Source organism: Oryzias latipes, chromosome 5 (assembly GCF_053564925.1).
Source record: "Oryzias latipes strain Hd-rR chromosome 5, Olatipes_Hd-rR_3.1".
NCBI classification, from domain to species: Eukaryota; Metazoa; Chordata; class Actinopteri; order Beloniformes; family Adrianichthyidae; genus Oryzias; species Oryzias latipes.
The window spans coordinates 19,738,990-19,756,013 of NC_136241.1; the positions used below are offsets into that span (position 1 = coordinate 19,738,990).

The 17,024-nt window shown below is 40.8% G+C and overlaps 1 protein-coding gene across 1 annotated transcript in view; it reads right to left on the bottom strand.

Moving 5' to 3' along the window:
- The window catches only part of rhobtb3 (Rho related BTB domain containing 3), a 26,029-nt gene extending 11,421 nt beyond the window's left edge, over positions 1-14,608 (bottom strand). The window contains exons 1-7 of the mRNA XM_011475122.4: positions 14,077-14,608; positions 13,587-13,818; positions 12,017-12,209; positions 9,512-9,669; positions 9,324-9,432; positions 6,555-6,750; positions 6,217-6,413 (exon numbers count right to left, since the gene is read on the bottom strand). Coding sequence (XP_011473424.1) covers positions 6,217-6,413; positions 6,555-6,750; positions 9,324-9,432; positions 9,512-9,669; positions 12,017-12,209; positions 13,587-13,818; positions 14,077-14,078 — 1,087 coding nt within the window. The 5' untranslated portion in view covers positions 14,079-14,608. The remainder of the gene's footprint in view (positions 1-6,216; positions 6,414-6,554; positions 6,751-9,323; positions 9,433-9,511; positions 9,670-12,016; positions 12,210-13,586; positions 13,819-14,076) is intronic.
- Between the last annotated feature and the right edge of the window lie 2,416 nt (positions 14,609-17,024).

The following is a 17,024-nucleotide window of genomic DNA, read 5'->3' on the forward strand; positions in this document are numbered from 1 at the left end:
TTATTTCAGTCAGGGCGATCTTGATTTCGCCCAACTCCTTGGCCACCTCTCTGATTGAACTACTGACTTCCCTCTGCATTTCAAGGAATGCATCGGTGAGGACGCGTCCACTGCTGGAGGGTTGAGAGCCGCGTGCCGTGGAGACGCTGGGGCCAGACGGCTGCTCAGCTGCAGCATCGTAACCACTGGCCCCGCTGGAACACCCAGCAACTAAAATAAAATTGTTCTATATTAATAATCTGTAATTGTGTAGCCTGCATACATGTGACTTGACTGCATTCATTTGAATTATTTCTCTTACCTGTGTCACCCTGACCCTGGCGCGTCGGCGTCCCCTCCGTCTCAGTCAGGTGACTGTGGCGGAGGAGGACGCCGATAAGGGGGACTTAATAGGGATTCCCCAATAATAGCGGCCAGTTTCTCATCAAGAGGGGTCAGCTCCGGTCCCCCCCCCCACGTGGCGGACACACTCTGCCGATGCAGCGCTAGACGTTTTTTTGCCTCGACTTTGATGTCCGATGATTTCTTTCATTTCTTTTTTATTTCGGCCACGGTCCGAGGTTGTGAGGCTGCAGCATTTACGGCGTCTGCCACCGTTTGCCGCTCACGTGCCTTTTTGGCATTAGTAATGCCCACACTGTGCCCCAAACAACACTTTTCTCCTCTTTTCCACCTAGCCAACGATAACTTCTACTTCACATTGACTGAAGTTACGTTTTTTTGATTTCCCCTCGGTGTGTGCCATGATTTAGCAAGCCATGAATATTAATTTGTGGGCGTTTCACGGACTATTTATGGGCAACTATGGGCGTGTCATGTAGCCGCAAAAGCTGCGCTGCATTTAGAATCGGTTGTGATTTATAAAGGGAAAGATGCGTAGGATGTGCGTGCGCACGGTTTTATAAATCCGAATATTTCTGTGCGTACGCACGTCCTATGTTTCATCCGTACGCCACTTCTGACGCAAATCCTACGCAAAGTTTTATAAATGAGGCCCCAGGTGTCAGTTTTCAGGTGTCTGATTGTGGGTATGTTCATTTACTGTACGATTCCTTAGTTTGTTTTAATGTGTTCTATGTCAGCTTTTATACAATCAAAGGCTTATTTTCTTTCAATGTAAATGCTCTTTTGGTCCTCCAACAAAAATAAAGATCATCATCGTCAACATTTTTTATTACAGAACCATCTTTGGTGCTTGCCTTTTTTTTGGGGTTTCTACAGGTGTTTTTTCTTGAACTGCAAAAGTTTGCTTTTTCTAAAAGCCCATATTGCTCCCTACTGAAGTATCTTCTTCTTTTCCTTTCAGTTTGTCCCATCAAGTGTGTCAGCTCATTTTCTCCTAATTCACAGGTTTAAAAGCATCTTAAAAGCCTGTTTTAAGCACTTATCTGCTGAAGCCAAAACTTAACTTTCAAAAATACTATAAAAGAATAATGATAAAACTATTTAATCTTTCTTAAGGGGGGGGGGCATAAAAACAAAGGTAAGAGCATGTAAAAGTTATTTTTTCAGCATGTCAACACAGTATCTTTAAAGTCTCTTCACAAACAAATATTCTGAATGCTCTCTAGAATACCTAAACCTTGAACTACAAATCTGCAACCATGAGCACGTCTTAACAGCTGCTCTGCCCTCTGAGGAAAAGAAAAGAATATTCTCATAAATCACGAGCACCCTACCCTATAGGATGAGGCATGTACATTTTCATGCAACATCAGTTAACAATGTAATTTAAAAATAAAGGTCAAAGAACCAACAATGGAGATGATGAGGCCTAGAAGAAGACAGACTCTACAAAAAAAGGGGAATATTAAAAATGTAAAGGAACCTGGTTTGACAGCAAAATACTCGTAATGATTCCTTGATCTGCTGTGCTGCCACATGTTTAACACTTTTGGAGAAAAGTCCCTTAAGGTGAACCTTTATTGCAATTTAAATGATGGCACAGGCAAACCAAATGAACACAAAGTCTGATGTAAATGAGTCCTTAGACAGTGAAACCACAATGTTTGTCTGTATTTTATTGTAAGTTCTTATGTTTTGTGGCCATCAAGTGAATCCAACCTCAGTACAGGTCAGTTTAATTCTTTCATGGAGTACCAGGTTTACCAGGTTTATAACAAAATTATACTAACAGAGCATGTCCAGAAGGCATAAGATGTACTTTTTTTCCTATCAAACAACATGGAATCATGGCTCTGGTTAGCAAAGCTGCTTCTGCAAAGACTACAAGTCTCTGGAATATTAAAATCTAGAGCAAAAAAATAGATTTGTGGCTTTGTTACGGTACAAACTACATCATTGCAAAGTGCTCACTCCAGTTTTTAAGCATGGAAGTGGAGGACTGATAAAATCTCATCGTCTTCGCAGCCAAGAGGAGCAGAGCACCTTGGAGTCCTTTTGAATCAACCATGAACTCCTTCAAAGAGTTGCTCTAATCTGGATTTTACAACAATTACTCTGAACTTTTTTACAACAGAGAAGCTTTAAAAGACACAAAAGAGCAGCCAAAGTCCAGACCTTAACCTGACTGATATTGTAGTCCAACAGCTCGGCATAAAGGAACCCTTTAAAACTTTAATGAACTTGTGCACTCTTGTAATACACCCATTATGTGTAAAAATAATAATGTTGTCGATAAAGATTATTTTTGTTCTCTAGTCTAAATGTTAGCTAAAAGTGTTTCTCCAACCGTGGGATATATATATTTTTTCCATTTCAAAGAGCAATTAATATATAAATATACAATAGAAAAAATTAAGTTTGAATAAAAACTAGTTAAGGTGAAGATTTGAAAAACTGTCCAAAAAATGTGATAAAACTCCATGAGGTTTGCAACGCTAACTAAAAAGACAACCGTTGGTTTATTACCAATTCAAAATCCACAGGAAACAAGTTCACTTTCATGCTGTGAATCTTCAGTTCTTTACAGCTTCCTTAGTGGGCCATTAAGGAAGCTGTGCCATCCAGGATTTAGGCCATCATTAGTTTTAATGATGGCTGATAGAGGGATTATTGGTGGCAACACACCACAGTAAAGATACCTTCAATGGAGGTTTAGGGAGTAGCTCAGGAACTCCGAGGATAATCTTTGTTCCAGCTAGATATAAAACAATTATTATAGTGGAGGATTTTTCCTAATCTATTCAGTTTATAGAAAAAAGCCACATAGTCTGACAAATAAGTGCAGCTAAAAACAAAAATATTAAACTCTCACAATACCACTTTACAGCAACAAACCCTCCAGATGCAAGTTAGGCAGACTGAAGTTAATCTGTGCAATTTTACTGACAATAGTATATGTTTGAGCAGCATCCTGGAAAACAAAAAAAAAAGTTATGTTAGATTCTCGGGCAAGGACAATCTGGACTAAAAATAAGAGTTGATTTTCTGCCAAAGAACACTCTGGTTCATCTGTGTGGATGTGCATGCTCTACATCTGAAGAGCACACACATGCACACAATCACAAGTAAGTGACAATTTCAATATTTCAAGAGAGAGACAAAGTCTCAGGGAGTTAATGTCACTCCAGCAAAGTCATGGCCTGTTGTGATCGTCTTCACACTGTGGAGTGACAAAAAGCCAGAGCGTGGGCGTGCTGCGGTGGCAGTGGGGCATCGTTCTGATAATTCAGTCAAATGAATCACAGTATAAAGGAATTCATTCAATCGTTTATGGAAGAAAAATGCTTGTTCTACCATCTCAGCCTGTTCAGGGTTTGCTGCAAAATGAACATCTCACATCTGCCCACCGAGCTCTGAATATTTCACTGAGTAAAGAATGCATCCAGCCAATTTCAAGTCAATGCTGTAATACCCGCGCTTTATATGATGTCAGCTTTTTCAAACACACAACGGGACCCTTCATGTTGAAGGTTAACTTTAGTAGTTTCATACACGACTTCACATTGTCTGCCCTACAGGGGTTTATGGAAACACTGACATTCCCGTTCCACTTGGCCGTGCACACATACTCCACTATTCCTTTTTGGTCAAAACCATACAAACACACACACACAAATATATTGCAAAATGACATTTTTTTTCACCAAAACCATAACTAAACATTGTACCATTTCCTACCATTCTCTCTTCATATTTTACCATCTTCCTTTTTACCTCCCCTCTTTGCTTTCCTCTTCTTATTTCACTTTAAAAAAGAACACAGACTTGTGCTATACGGCAATGTGTGAGCTTGAAAAAACCCACACTGCTCTCTTCATATATCGTCGCTTGCTCTTATTCTTATTCATGGAATCACTCACAGAGAATCAGCCTGTAATCTTCCTCCTCTCTGCTCTCACTCTTTACCAGTATGTGTGTCTACCTCTGGTGCTCATGTCAGAGCGTCAATGCTGCTCACATACATGCTAACAGGCAGCCATGAATCAGATGCTGGAAAAGCTTTTTTTTTTTTTTTTTTGCTATAAGGATTTGTACACATGCTTGTTAAGAAGTGCTGGCGTGCGCGGGCGATGTGATCTTATGTGCTGCAAGCACAGCTCTGCAGACTATAAGCCCCGCACGGAAGAGATTTTTATTTACGCTGCAGCAAAATTAATACCACTTAAACTAAGCTTTACACACATGAAGGGTGCAGCCTAACAGGCAGCACACAGAGCTGGGAGCTCGGTGCCTGCATGCATGTGTATCCCTGAGGGGTAGAGCAAATGTGAACAGTTATGTTCCTTTCATTACACTTTTCATCATTTCTGTGAAAGGGGACTTACAGAGTAACTTCTCTCAGTTTGTCTCCGTTGACTGATTTTCACAAAAATGAGCCGACACCAACGCAAGTGGCTGCCAAGTGAAAATGTCGGTTAAAACATCAGTGCCAGATCATACCATTACAAAATAAGGGATTGGGGTCCAGATTAAAATACAATAATTGCATACTACCGAGAGCAGTTTGAGTGATCGCTGTTCCTCTGTGTAATGAAAGTTTGGACAAGGCCCAAGAGGAGGCTTATGGCCTTCGGCTGCCTGTGGTCATTCAAGATCCACAGCGAGAAAGGAACACAGAGACTTTCTCGGAGCCGGCACTTTCAGAGCCCAGAGCGGAACAGGTAAGAAAAAGTTTCATTTTTTTGCTCAGAAACAGAAAGAAAAGGAAACAGTACTGACTGTGACTCCCTGTAGACTTCGTGGAGGGGGTTAAAAGTAAAAATATAAAAATAAAACAACAAATATTTGCTTAAGTAATTCAGCAGATTCTGGTGTAGAAAGGTTAACCCTTGTGCTATCTTAGATGACCCCCCCCCCTTGCATTGACATGTTCTCCCTATCATGACAAATGTGGATAAAGGTGGAACGTTTTCATGTAATCCATGGACACCAGTGAAGATCAAAAATCATTGAAGAAAAAAGGTTCAGAGCACTGTCTAGTGGGTCTAGATGACCCAACTCCCAATGGTAAAGTGCCTGGAATAGCACAAGGATTATATAATAGTTTGCAGAATGCTAAACAATTACATTCAAAAGGCAAGCTTCTAGAGCCAAATATGGCTCCAAGTACATTTAATCTATTCCATTTCAATTCACGTTAATAGATTGATTCAATTTCATAATGAAATTAAATATCAATGTTAAATAGTTATTTACTTCACTTTTAACTTATATTAAATTTGATGGACTGGTGACCTGTTCAGGGTGTAGCCTAACGTTAGCTTCAGTAACCCAGTGATCTCAGAAGGGATTCAGTGGGTTCAGAAGGATAAATGGATGGATGGATGGATGGATGGATGGATGGATGGATGGATGGATGGATGGATGGATGGATGGATGGATGGATGGATGGATGGATGGATGGATGGATGGATGGATGGATTTTAAATTGACCAAATGTATTTGGTCATCACAAAACACTTTTCCTATAACTTGTAGAGCACAAATAAAACCTTTAGCTTAGGAATTCTTACAGTCAACAAAACTAACAAAAAAAGCAGTTTTTGCCAAAAACACAAACTAGTAAAAGCCTATTAAGGAAATCAATTCATGGATTTTATTTTTTGTAAAGATAAAGATAGATCCTGCAACAGGCTAGCGACCTGTCCAGGATGTCCCCTGCCTTCCCCTACGAGTGGTCGGGATAGGCTCCAGCAGCCCTATTACCCCGAAAGGAACAAAATGGGTTTAGAAGATCTTTGAAAAAAGATAGATTTTTTTTTACATTAATTTATTCATCATAGCCAAATGAGTTTAACTGGTAGGCTTTACCTCTGTAAATGAACATGAGAGTCTCCCACAAGCACATACACAGGAGGGGGTCCTTCACCACGAGTCGCGTAAGGCGTCCGGTCACGTGTCCGTCTGACCGAGGCATGTCATCAATAATGCTCCCATCCCAGGTTGAGAGCAGTGAATGGGAAGCTCCTTCCCTCTCTCGACAAACACAACGGGACTGAGGCCGTTCCCTGACAAACACAAAAACACAATGAACACTCGCACTAATGGCACAGTCTGGTATGATAGCTGATCTTGTGCTGGCTGCCACCTCAGCTAGTGGTTTAGCTTTTTAAGCTGTACGTTCTGCACCAAAAGACCATGTCTCCTACCTGCTTTTGGGCCCCAGGAGCAGCTGTCTAAAGTACGGGCTGACAGCACACAGAACAGCTGCGTGTGCCCAGCCCAATTCTTTTCCAGATTCCCCGGCATAGAAAGCAACGTCGGCAAACTGCACACCACGCTCCAACAACCACTGCATGTCCTGGGAGAAGCTGGACTCCTCCACTCGGATAGGGGGAAGGCGAGCTGCGAGATGGGGAGGAAGAAGCAGCAAGGAGGAATAAGAGTCAAAGGACAGGAAAATTGGAGGAGTCTGTAATGAACAATTAGGGCTAAAATGAGCTCACATGGCTTAGCGAGACATTTTGCCAGAGAAAAATCCAGTGTATTTGGACGAACAAAGTAGTTTTGACAGTAAAAGCGTAGTTGAAGACATGGATAAGAAATAATCCTGCATCATTTTGAAATACTATCTTTAACATGAAACAACTCGTTTTAGTAACGTGCCCTTGCTAATAAAGTTTTAACACATTTAGTAAAATTGGATCTATAATTCAGTGTCAAAAATAGGATGTTGTATATAACATTAAGCTGCAGATCTACTAAGTTGACGTCTACAAGTGACGTTTTACAGAATCTTGGTTAAAAAAAATCAATCACAGCAAAAAACAACAAGGAAAAGCTCCAAAGTTAATCTTTATTAAGGTTAATGTTTAAAGCTGAAACAACTGACAAAGGGAAAAGAAAAAGCCTCACCACCAACAGTGGCAGTGAGTAAACAAAAAAGTCCACCCTCAAAAAAAAAAACCCACAAAAAATAGAAAAAAATCTTCCAGCTTTATAATTTATGAATTCAGAAAGTCAGAATACATAAAAATGTCAAATCTACTGGTTGGAGAAGGAATTCTGCACACTGGGATTCCTTCACAAATTAATGTCCAATTATGCTGCTTTTTCTTGTGCTTTGTACTCTATACTGCATCCCACCTTCTCATGTCTGCCTTTTTACTGCCGCTCTGATTAAGCCATAAAAGTGGTGTCGCTCCTGAGTCAGTGCATGTCATAATTGATTTAAGATCCACCACAAGGTGAGTTAGGTGTTGCTGGACGAGCACCAATAAATTCCTCGGCACTTGCTGCCACTTTTGGCAGAACACTACTGATTACTTAAGATTCAGACACACAGCAGAAAAGGGCTGCGATCAATTTTTAACACTTGTTTTGTGTCACGCTCTGTGTTAAGTATTTTCCGATGCTTTTATTTTGAAAGAAAATAACAGTAAAGGTTGCAGCATGGTAAATCCAGATCAGAATACTGTTGTGAAAATACAATTAAAGGATTCTGGATATTGTTGTTATGGAATTTTTCTTTTCAACAGTAATTTTTTGGTCATTTTAAAATAAAGAATAAAAAATGGGTTGTGGTGAAAGAATGATATGGAGCAGACGAAATCTTGGAACATGGCCTATCCGTCCTGGGAGAGGATCCCTCCGTCATGTGGACTTCCCTGAGGTTTCTTTTTTTTCCTGCAATCAGGGTTTTTTTAGGGAGTTTTTCCTTTCTGAGAAGGAGGGTCTAAGGGCAGGGATGCCCAGTTTAGTTTAGGGTGTTTAGTTTAGCAATTACCCGGTAGCTATTGTATTTTATGACTGATTTTATGTTTTGTGCAATTGGTGAGGACCGTTGAGACAACTGTGTTTTAATATTGGACTATATAAATTGAATTGAACTGAATATGGTCCAAAAACATCCAAATAGAGAGAGTTGGAACATGTCTCTCTCAAAAGCCCCAGCCTGGTTTGATATTTTGAGGATTTGTTACACTTCCTCTCTCTAAACAGCCTTCAGAAACTGTGCATTTTAGCCTCCTTTGATCAGCACGATCACTTATCCCTTCATTATTCATGTTTTTGGAGTTAGCAGGATCTGATTGGTTTGGCCGCAGTTTAAATAAGCCTGCAGTAAATCAGAATCTCTTTGTTTTTTTGCTCTTTTTTTGGTTACTGATTCAAAATCTCAGCATTCATTTAGGAACACTTTCAGCCAAAAAGTTAACAGCATACTTTTTGTTTTTGGAGGTTTAACTTGTGTGGCTTTACAACTCATTGATCTGGAATTCTATCTTTATGAGTTTGGGACTTCTTTCTTTAGGTGTAAAGATCGTATTACTTTGTAATATAACCTCATTGTTTTGGAAGCCAGACTTCTGATAGGCAGTCATCCGTCAAATTTGATGTCACATATTCCATTTTATTCGTTAAATAACACCCTTTAATGTACATTTATCGAAAAATGAAAATTCAAGTCAAAATGAAGTTCAGGATACACCACAAAAAAGGAGAGCTCTTCTATAAAAAATAATTTGATCTTAAAGTAATTTCATTGACGTTAAGTCTTTGGATAAACTAATTGCATCCCACACTAAGATGTCTCAAATCCAGGAAGCCAATTCAGTTGTTCTCCTAAAATAAGCATGTCTCTGCAGAAAAGTAGTGCACTGAACGTTTTTGTGTCTCTTCCTTATTTCTAGTTTGGAACAGAGAATATTGATCTCCCTCTGCTGCTTTGTTGCTCAGCTCTTTTTATGGCTATGCAAGCTCAAGAAGGTACAATCCAGTCAGAATGTTCACCAAGTACAGCAGAAAGATAATAACATAAAGTAAGTGTGTGAATTTAAATGTGACAAAGATTTACCATAAAGATTAGTATTTTTTATTTATTTATTTATTTTTAATCGGCTGTTGGGAGCTTGACAAGACATTAAAACTAGCCTAATAAAGGCATTGTCAGCTGGTAAACGCCACTGATTCCCACTTACCCGGCTGTTCTAGGAAAGGTGGTCGGAGTTCATTCACTTTATTCCCTCTCCTCTTCTCTGGCCTTTCTTTGGCTTTGTGTTTCAGACACTGAATCATGAAGTATTCCAGCTAAGAAGAACACACATTCCGTATAAACACAAGAATATTAACTTCACGTCATTTTTAGTAACTTCAAACCATCACTTACCACACTGCCAAAGTAGCGACCGACAAAGACATGGTTGAGAGAGGGCAACTCCAGGTAGGTCGCCCCCAGGTCCCTGGACAGCTGCAAACCTTCACTGTGAGGTACACTGCTGCTCCAGTCTGATGCACACAATGGACACGTACAGGGAGGGCCTTCATCTAAACAGCAGGACAGAATGCACAGTGGAAGCAGCATCTGAATAGGATGTAATGCCTTTTTAGGAAAGACGAAACTAATTGGATTCTGCCTGTATAACAGACTAAACCTGAGATGGAAGGAAAAGCTTTACTCCTAACTTTACAAATTGACTGTTCTGTGTCTCGTAGATTAAAACATAACTAGGTCACAATCTTTACAACACAAAGATCTAAACTGCTATAACAGTTTGGTCATAATAAAAGCTGATAAAGATGTGAATCAGCACACCGTCTGCTCAAGATTTAACATATCTAAAAAGGATAGCACATCCTATTGCTGAGAATTGAGTGGAAGAACACGTAAACCTTTCTTAACATGCAAAGTAGATGTTCCAACTACAGAGTTTGACACTGAATTATTCACCATGTTCATGTTGAACATAGTGCGCGTCTTTAGGCAATAACTGCAGATGTAGCTTTATGAAGTGTCTGCAATTACAGCACTAAAGGGAGAATTTACCTCCACACACTGCAGGTATTAAATCTCTCTGCTAAACGTCTAGAGTAAAAAATGGCTAAAATCTGCAGCAGTCTGTGCAGGAGGGCCAACTTGTGCAGACTGGCATGTATGCATGGGGACCGCAGCGGCAGAGTTGGGCAGAAAACAAAACGGATTATCTTGATGGAGATGAAAAGACTACAGTACGATTGCACAAAAGAGGAGGAGGGGAAGGGGTTGGAGGCAGTAAGAGCAGGACATCCAGCTAAGTGCTGAGGCATTTGATAAATCATACCGCTAATAACCTAGAGGCATGACACAGAGACGGGACTAGGCTGAGCGTGTGTGTCCAAGAGCGAGGGGGTATGTGTGAGCCTTTGACATACTGTGACTTGAGATATAAGGGGAAGGAGCATGCGTATTTCAGGGTTCATACCCACGCCCTTTTAGGTCCCACTCCAATTCATCTTCTGATCCCTTTCAAAAGTGTCCCAGTGGTCTTTTAATCATACAGTACGACTGCATAAATAGCAAATCAATGTTTAAAAAAACCTGCTGGTTGTAGATTCTACGTCACAACTGCAAGCTTTTTCAAACTTCTTTTTTTTTTCTTCTCCTGATTCACAACAAATTCGAACAAAGAAACATTTTTAAGTTTAATTTTCTTCATATGTGTTCTCCATCATCAGAAAAATGCCACAAGAACATGTTAAAAACACCCAAACCATGATATTCATCAGAATGGGTCTTTAAAGAGAATCTGCCAATGGCCTCCTCATGCTCCCATACTCACTTTAATATTTCTTTTAATGTGGGTGTTTTAGTGCCCTAAGGTGATCTAAAGTCAAATCAAGAAGAAACACTTGAAGCTCAACTGCCATCCTCCGCAGTCATGAGGGGGATAGAAGGAAAATATTCCCCGCAACCACAAAAAAACACAAGCAGACAAACAAATACAGCAGAGACTTGTGCTGGGATCGCTCTGCAGCACAGGGCTCTGACGGGAACTCAAAGAGTGTTGAATAGACATGCTAAAAATACAGCCTGCTATGTTTGATGGGCTTGTTTACCAAATTTGGCTTCAACAGAGGTCACCGTGTCTGCAATAGATTTGCTCGCAGCATCAGAGAAGTACCAGCGTGCGTGTATGTAAACACCTATTGTATCAATAAGCTTCAAGCAAGGCTCCCAAATACTTGACTTGCTTGCAGTAGGGGAAACGTTATGGTGTGTCTTCGAACTGACGCTGCAGATTTTTGCTTGCTTCCAAAATGAACTGGATGTTTTTGCTTCAGGGAAACATGTGAGCTTTAATCATGAGCATTTTCCTCATTACTAGGAGGACCCACCAGAGGACAAAGGGCATAAACAGTCATCTCACTCAACCATTGAGAAGAGCTTGATGTTATCCTAAAACCAAATGCAGCAACTGAAGCAGCAGAAAGCAGATCCCACAATCGCACAGTTTCAAACTCAGAAAGCTGAAAGGTTAAGAAATACTGTTTTATTTTGTATTCATACCATTGACTGTAGAAGAGAACTGGTAAGTGTGATGTCACCCATAGAAAAATGACTTACTTCCAGGTCAAACTAAATGAAGTCAATTCAGTCGCTATTTTTTTTTGCAATACACCATGTTGGAATCAGAAATGGTCAGTCAACGTTTTGAACGTTGGACGTAATATCACATTTATTTATTGAGAGATCTGATTGGCCAGTTTATGACATGAATAACTTGCATTACTGAGAAAATATCAAGAACAAATATGGGTTTTTGGCTCTTTGAAACCAGCAGGTACTTCCATTTTGAAAAGCGAGGGGGGGGGGGGGGGGTCACTCAGTCTAGTGAATGCTTCAAACCTTGCTCACCATTCAGCCGTGCCCCAACAGCGACGAGGATGACCGGCACCCCCCAGTGTCTTAGGAGAGGTCGGAGTCTCGGGGCGTAGCCATTTCGGACCTGCTGGAAGGCCAGCTTGTCGGTAACAGAATATTTGATGACCAGTATGTCGGCTTGCTCAAGAACTTTCCGCACACTGGCCCAGTCGCTGTCCAACAAGTCCTGGAAAAGACAAGAATGCGATGAGCAGAGACACAGGAGGAGGGTCATATTAATGTCAGAACTCCAATACACTGGACCATCTGCATACAAAGCTGGAACTATAAATCCTACTTCAGATAACACTAACCCTTCCCCTCCTAAGTCTAAATACCTCTTTGCTGCTAGCTCTTGGGACTTTACCCCCAAGGACTAGCTGTTCCAAACCAACCTGATTCCACTCATTAGGCAGGAAAAAATACAATGAACACTCAACTGAATCCTCAGAGCAAATTGAATTTAAAAAAAAGAAGAGACTGACAGATCTAGAAAACACTTCGGAGCGTGGATCGACAGCCATATAATAGGACGTGTGAATGAAAGATTCATGTGCTATTTAGAGCAAAAGGTCTTTCATCTGGGTTTTTGTGCATTGCATGTTAAAATGCTGTCCTCTAAGGATTGAGACATTTTCATGAAGCCTGCAATCAGCCTGCAGAGGGCCTTGGAATTCTGAAACGCTGCACTGTTGTCCTCTGAGGGGCAAAAGCAGATGAGCAAAAGAAGCAGCCCTCCAGGAATAAAAAGACACACCTTTGTTTTGTTTAACATATATCAACTTCAAAGTCCCACTCCGATCATCTTGTGATCTATCGTAAAAATGTTCCCAGTTGTCTTTTAATTATGATTATGTTGTTTCTAGCCAAAATCAAAAAACCTGTCATTTTCTAGGACATATTTTCTGTAGAGTGGCAGTAGTTCGTTAGAAATTTCAACTGTGGGCGGGACTGTTGGCGCAGAGTAAGTCCGTCCCCTGTCCATCATTCATCTGTCTACAGGCTTTTCTGCTAACATACAGCCCCTCAAAACCCCAACCAAATATTACAGATGCAACAAAAATGGTGAGCAATAATCGAGCTATCCAGCCGCACAGTTCTGAGCCAACTTAGACGAGGAAAACGAATAACGTACATGGATCTAGTTGTATGCATCAGAATGGTGCGGAGCAGAGAGCTTGTGGCCATTGACTGTATAAGAGAACTAGACTAAGCGAGTATGATGTCACCCATAGAAAATACCTTTGGCTCCGGGAAAAATTAATTTTCCTGCATGTTGGAGCCAGAGGATGTACGTAAACAGTGATTAGTCCGAGTAGGTCTGAGTCAACGTCACAACTACAAGCCTTTTGCAACCATTTTTTCCTCTGCTCCTGATTCACAAAAAAATAGAATAAAGAAATACTCAATTTTAATCTTTTTTTATGTCCTCCATCATGAGAAAAATGCTACAAAAACATGTCAAAAAACACCATTTTCATCAGAGTGGGTCTTAACACGACTTTTTTTTTTTACATGTTGGTAAAAAAAAAATAATAGTAATCCATGATCTTTTAACTCTTACCCAACTGGGGCAATCCCTAACCACCACAGTGACATCTCCAAACACACGTGAGGTGTATTCCATAAAAGCCGGGTTGTGCACACTGCCTTCCAGCTCGCATGGTCCCACCAGCGCACCATGACCAAGGTAGCTCCACAGCAAGCCGCCCTGCAGCTGCCCCTGGCCCATGATCTCCTCCCCGGGTCCTACTCCTCCAGGACACTCGCTGCCAAGAGCCACGATGTGGATGGACCTGCGAGGCAGACAGGTTCTGCTCTCAGATCGAGTGGACACACTGAAGCCTATTATTCATGTCTATCACGGAGGCAGTGCATCATTATGTCACTGGGAATAACAGAAGAGGCAGCTTCAAGGCATTTATCACACCTGAGAGGACACTGTTTGTTTTGATTATAAAATCACAGATGATTTAAAAATCATTATAAGGGACAAAATAAAAAAAAACGAATCTTCTTGTTTGTTTATGAGTGGCATCTTCAGAGGAACTTACATCTTGTGGTGACACAGCGGTTTCGTTCCGCTGCTCTACGCTATGGAGCCCGTTTCCTCACGTTTCCACGCCAGTCTGCAGTTTTCCGCAATGAGCCGCTCCGCCGTTAATCCCTTTCATCTGCGCCCGGCCCCCCCGGGAGCCCGGCCGCTGCTTCTGCTGCTGCTGGCGAGCACAGCAGTCACTCGCATTGTCCCGGCTCGTTTTTCATTCATAAAAGCAGAGCTCGAGTCGACACCGTCCCGAACCGACCGCAGAGAGACGCACCGGACAGCCCCCGCTGGACCCACGGCGGAGCAACAGCAGAGTGGGGGGGAACAGCGGCGCCCATGGGCGGCCAATGCGCCAACGGGCAAGCAACTTGTGAGAGGCTGGAAACACGTTTGGCTGACGGCGGCGATAGCTCCGCGGATCCGTGTCCACGCCGCGTGAACGACGTCGGCGGGGGAAACTGTTCCAACTGACAGAGGAAACCGACAAGGGCGCGTGCGCTGCGAGCTGGACTCGCGACTGACTCAGCAACACGCACGCGGGCACACAAACAAGGAGCTCGCGCGCTCTGATAATGGCTGTTTGCTTTCAAGCAAACTATTTTGTCTTTAAATTTTATTTGTTAAGACCCAAAAGTGAATCTTTTTTTTTTAAATCGTCTTTCATATATTCAACCACATTTTTCCCACAACATTTAGGGGAAACAATAAAATAATGGGTATATAAAATCTCCTTTTGTTAAGACTTCAAATAATGGTCGAAAATGCATACACTAATTTTAATTTAAAATACCTTGAAGCTGGAGAAGGTAAAAGCTGTTTTAATTGGGCGGAACAAATATTGACGTTGTAGTTCTAAGTCTATTATGGCATGTCAGCACTTCATCTATGCCCCCTATGTTTACTATGGAGTTAGTTTAGTACCATAGCAGTGTATACGCGGAAAGTCTAAAATAGTGGTTCTCAAATAAGTACTTTTACTCCTGGGTGTGTTGAATACAGGAGTATTAATGGAGTACTTCTGATTTTTTTTTCAAATATAGTATTTAAAAAAGTCTAAGTCAGAAAAACATACCTAAAAAGCCGGGGGCAGGTCATTAAATATTTTTTACTTATTTATTTTATTCTAAATCTTTAGAGTCTCAACCATATTACCATACTTGTTAAACACTGCCACCTGGAGAACTTCGACAATGAACTCATGATTTAAGTAAAATATTTCCCCTCAAACGTGGCTATTTACAGTTAGGTTTAGAATCATTTTTATACAACAAAACAAATCTTTAGTACTTTTCCCTCATTTTTTTTCTAAATGTTTTAGGAGACACCACCAAAATTGGCATTTAGCTTCTGTAAGAGGAAATTGGTGTGGTGCTTTGTTTGTTAAATCCTTTCTTGATTTAAATGTTTTATGTGAGTTTTAAAGCTGCTTGATTATTTTCTCTCTGTAAAACACTTTGTAATGCCTCTTCAAAAGCTGAAATAAAGATGTCTTTGATAGGGACTTGGTTAAAAAAAGTATTTCACACAGGTTACATCATATAAAAAAGTTTGAGAACCACTGGAATAAAAAATGCAGGACTGTTTATCTCTGGAACTGTTAAATAATTCCACCCCCAGAGGCTAACTAACAAACCAAACTTTGATTTTTTTTTTTTCCAGCCGATGTAAACTCCTCCCAAAGCAGTTTTGAAGGTGTTAGATTTTCTAACACACACCTCGTCCTGCAATAACCTTTACTTTGACATCAGACTTGGTGAACTGCAGACCTGTCGGTAGTGGTCGGTCTAGAGACCCCCCCCCCATTAATGTGTCAAACCAAGATATTTTACCTAATCTCATTAGACTAGACGGTCTTAATCAGAAGCCAGAGTTTTGATGTCCACTGAAAGGGGTTAGTAACTGCAAAAATCTATTCAGTCTGTCCTAAAAGGTTTGCTGAAGTGCCTGTTCACACAAAACAAATAGTTTATTAAATAAAAGAGGTAGTTTGTAGCAAAAGTTACCTATAGGTTACTGATTTTAACTTTATTCACTATCTTAAGTCCCATACTCATTTTGAATCTCTGTTGCTAAAAAGGTTCTTTCTTCAGGCCTTTACTATTGATTTTAAAAAAGAAGGACTGAAATCATCAAGATTTTTAGAAGCTCATGCAAAAGCCACTAAACAGGAGACTTTAGTTATTGATTTCTAAATTAAATGGTGTATACTTCTGCAGTGCTTTTCCTTCCTTGAAGGTCCAAAGCGCTTTACAGTCACTGTCCCATTCACCCATTCACACACTGATGGCGGTTCCACTGCCGAACACTGGTGCCAACCTTCCACCAGAGGCAAGGTGGGGTTCAGTGTCTTGCCCAAGGACAGTTTTACACACGGGTGGGCAAGGCAGGAATCGAGCCTGCAATCTACTGATCAGAGGTCGACCGCCCTAATACTGCACCACAGCCGCCCCAAATAAATGTTATTGTCAAGGGGAAGACTTTTACTTTTTCATTATTGGCTTGATAAGAAACAGTTAATTTTCTTCTGGGTTGGGGATAAAGCACCTTAAAAACTAAGGTTTGTGGAAAACAATCTAAAGCTAGCTTTTTCAAAATTAAAGTATTTAGAAGAGTTGGGGTAAATGTGTTAGAATTCTGAGAGAAGGCCTGTTTGTTAGTAAGCCATAACTGTACTGTTTCTGTTTTCTGTTATCATAGAACAAGAATACCCTGTTCAATTAGAGCGTTTTATTTTATATTTTAGAATGCATTTCAAGCAATCTAACTGTTATAACTGAAAAACTCTAAATTCATTCTACTTATATGCCCTTGCTCTCTCCACACTACCCCATCCTGGCGGTTTCCTTACCCAGACTGCTCTTTATCTTGACAAACAGCCCCCTCTTGACCCATTACAAATGACCACCTGAAGATAAGGCCCCTGCCTTGTGTCAAAGACTCCTAATCTGACATCAT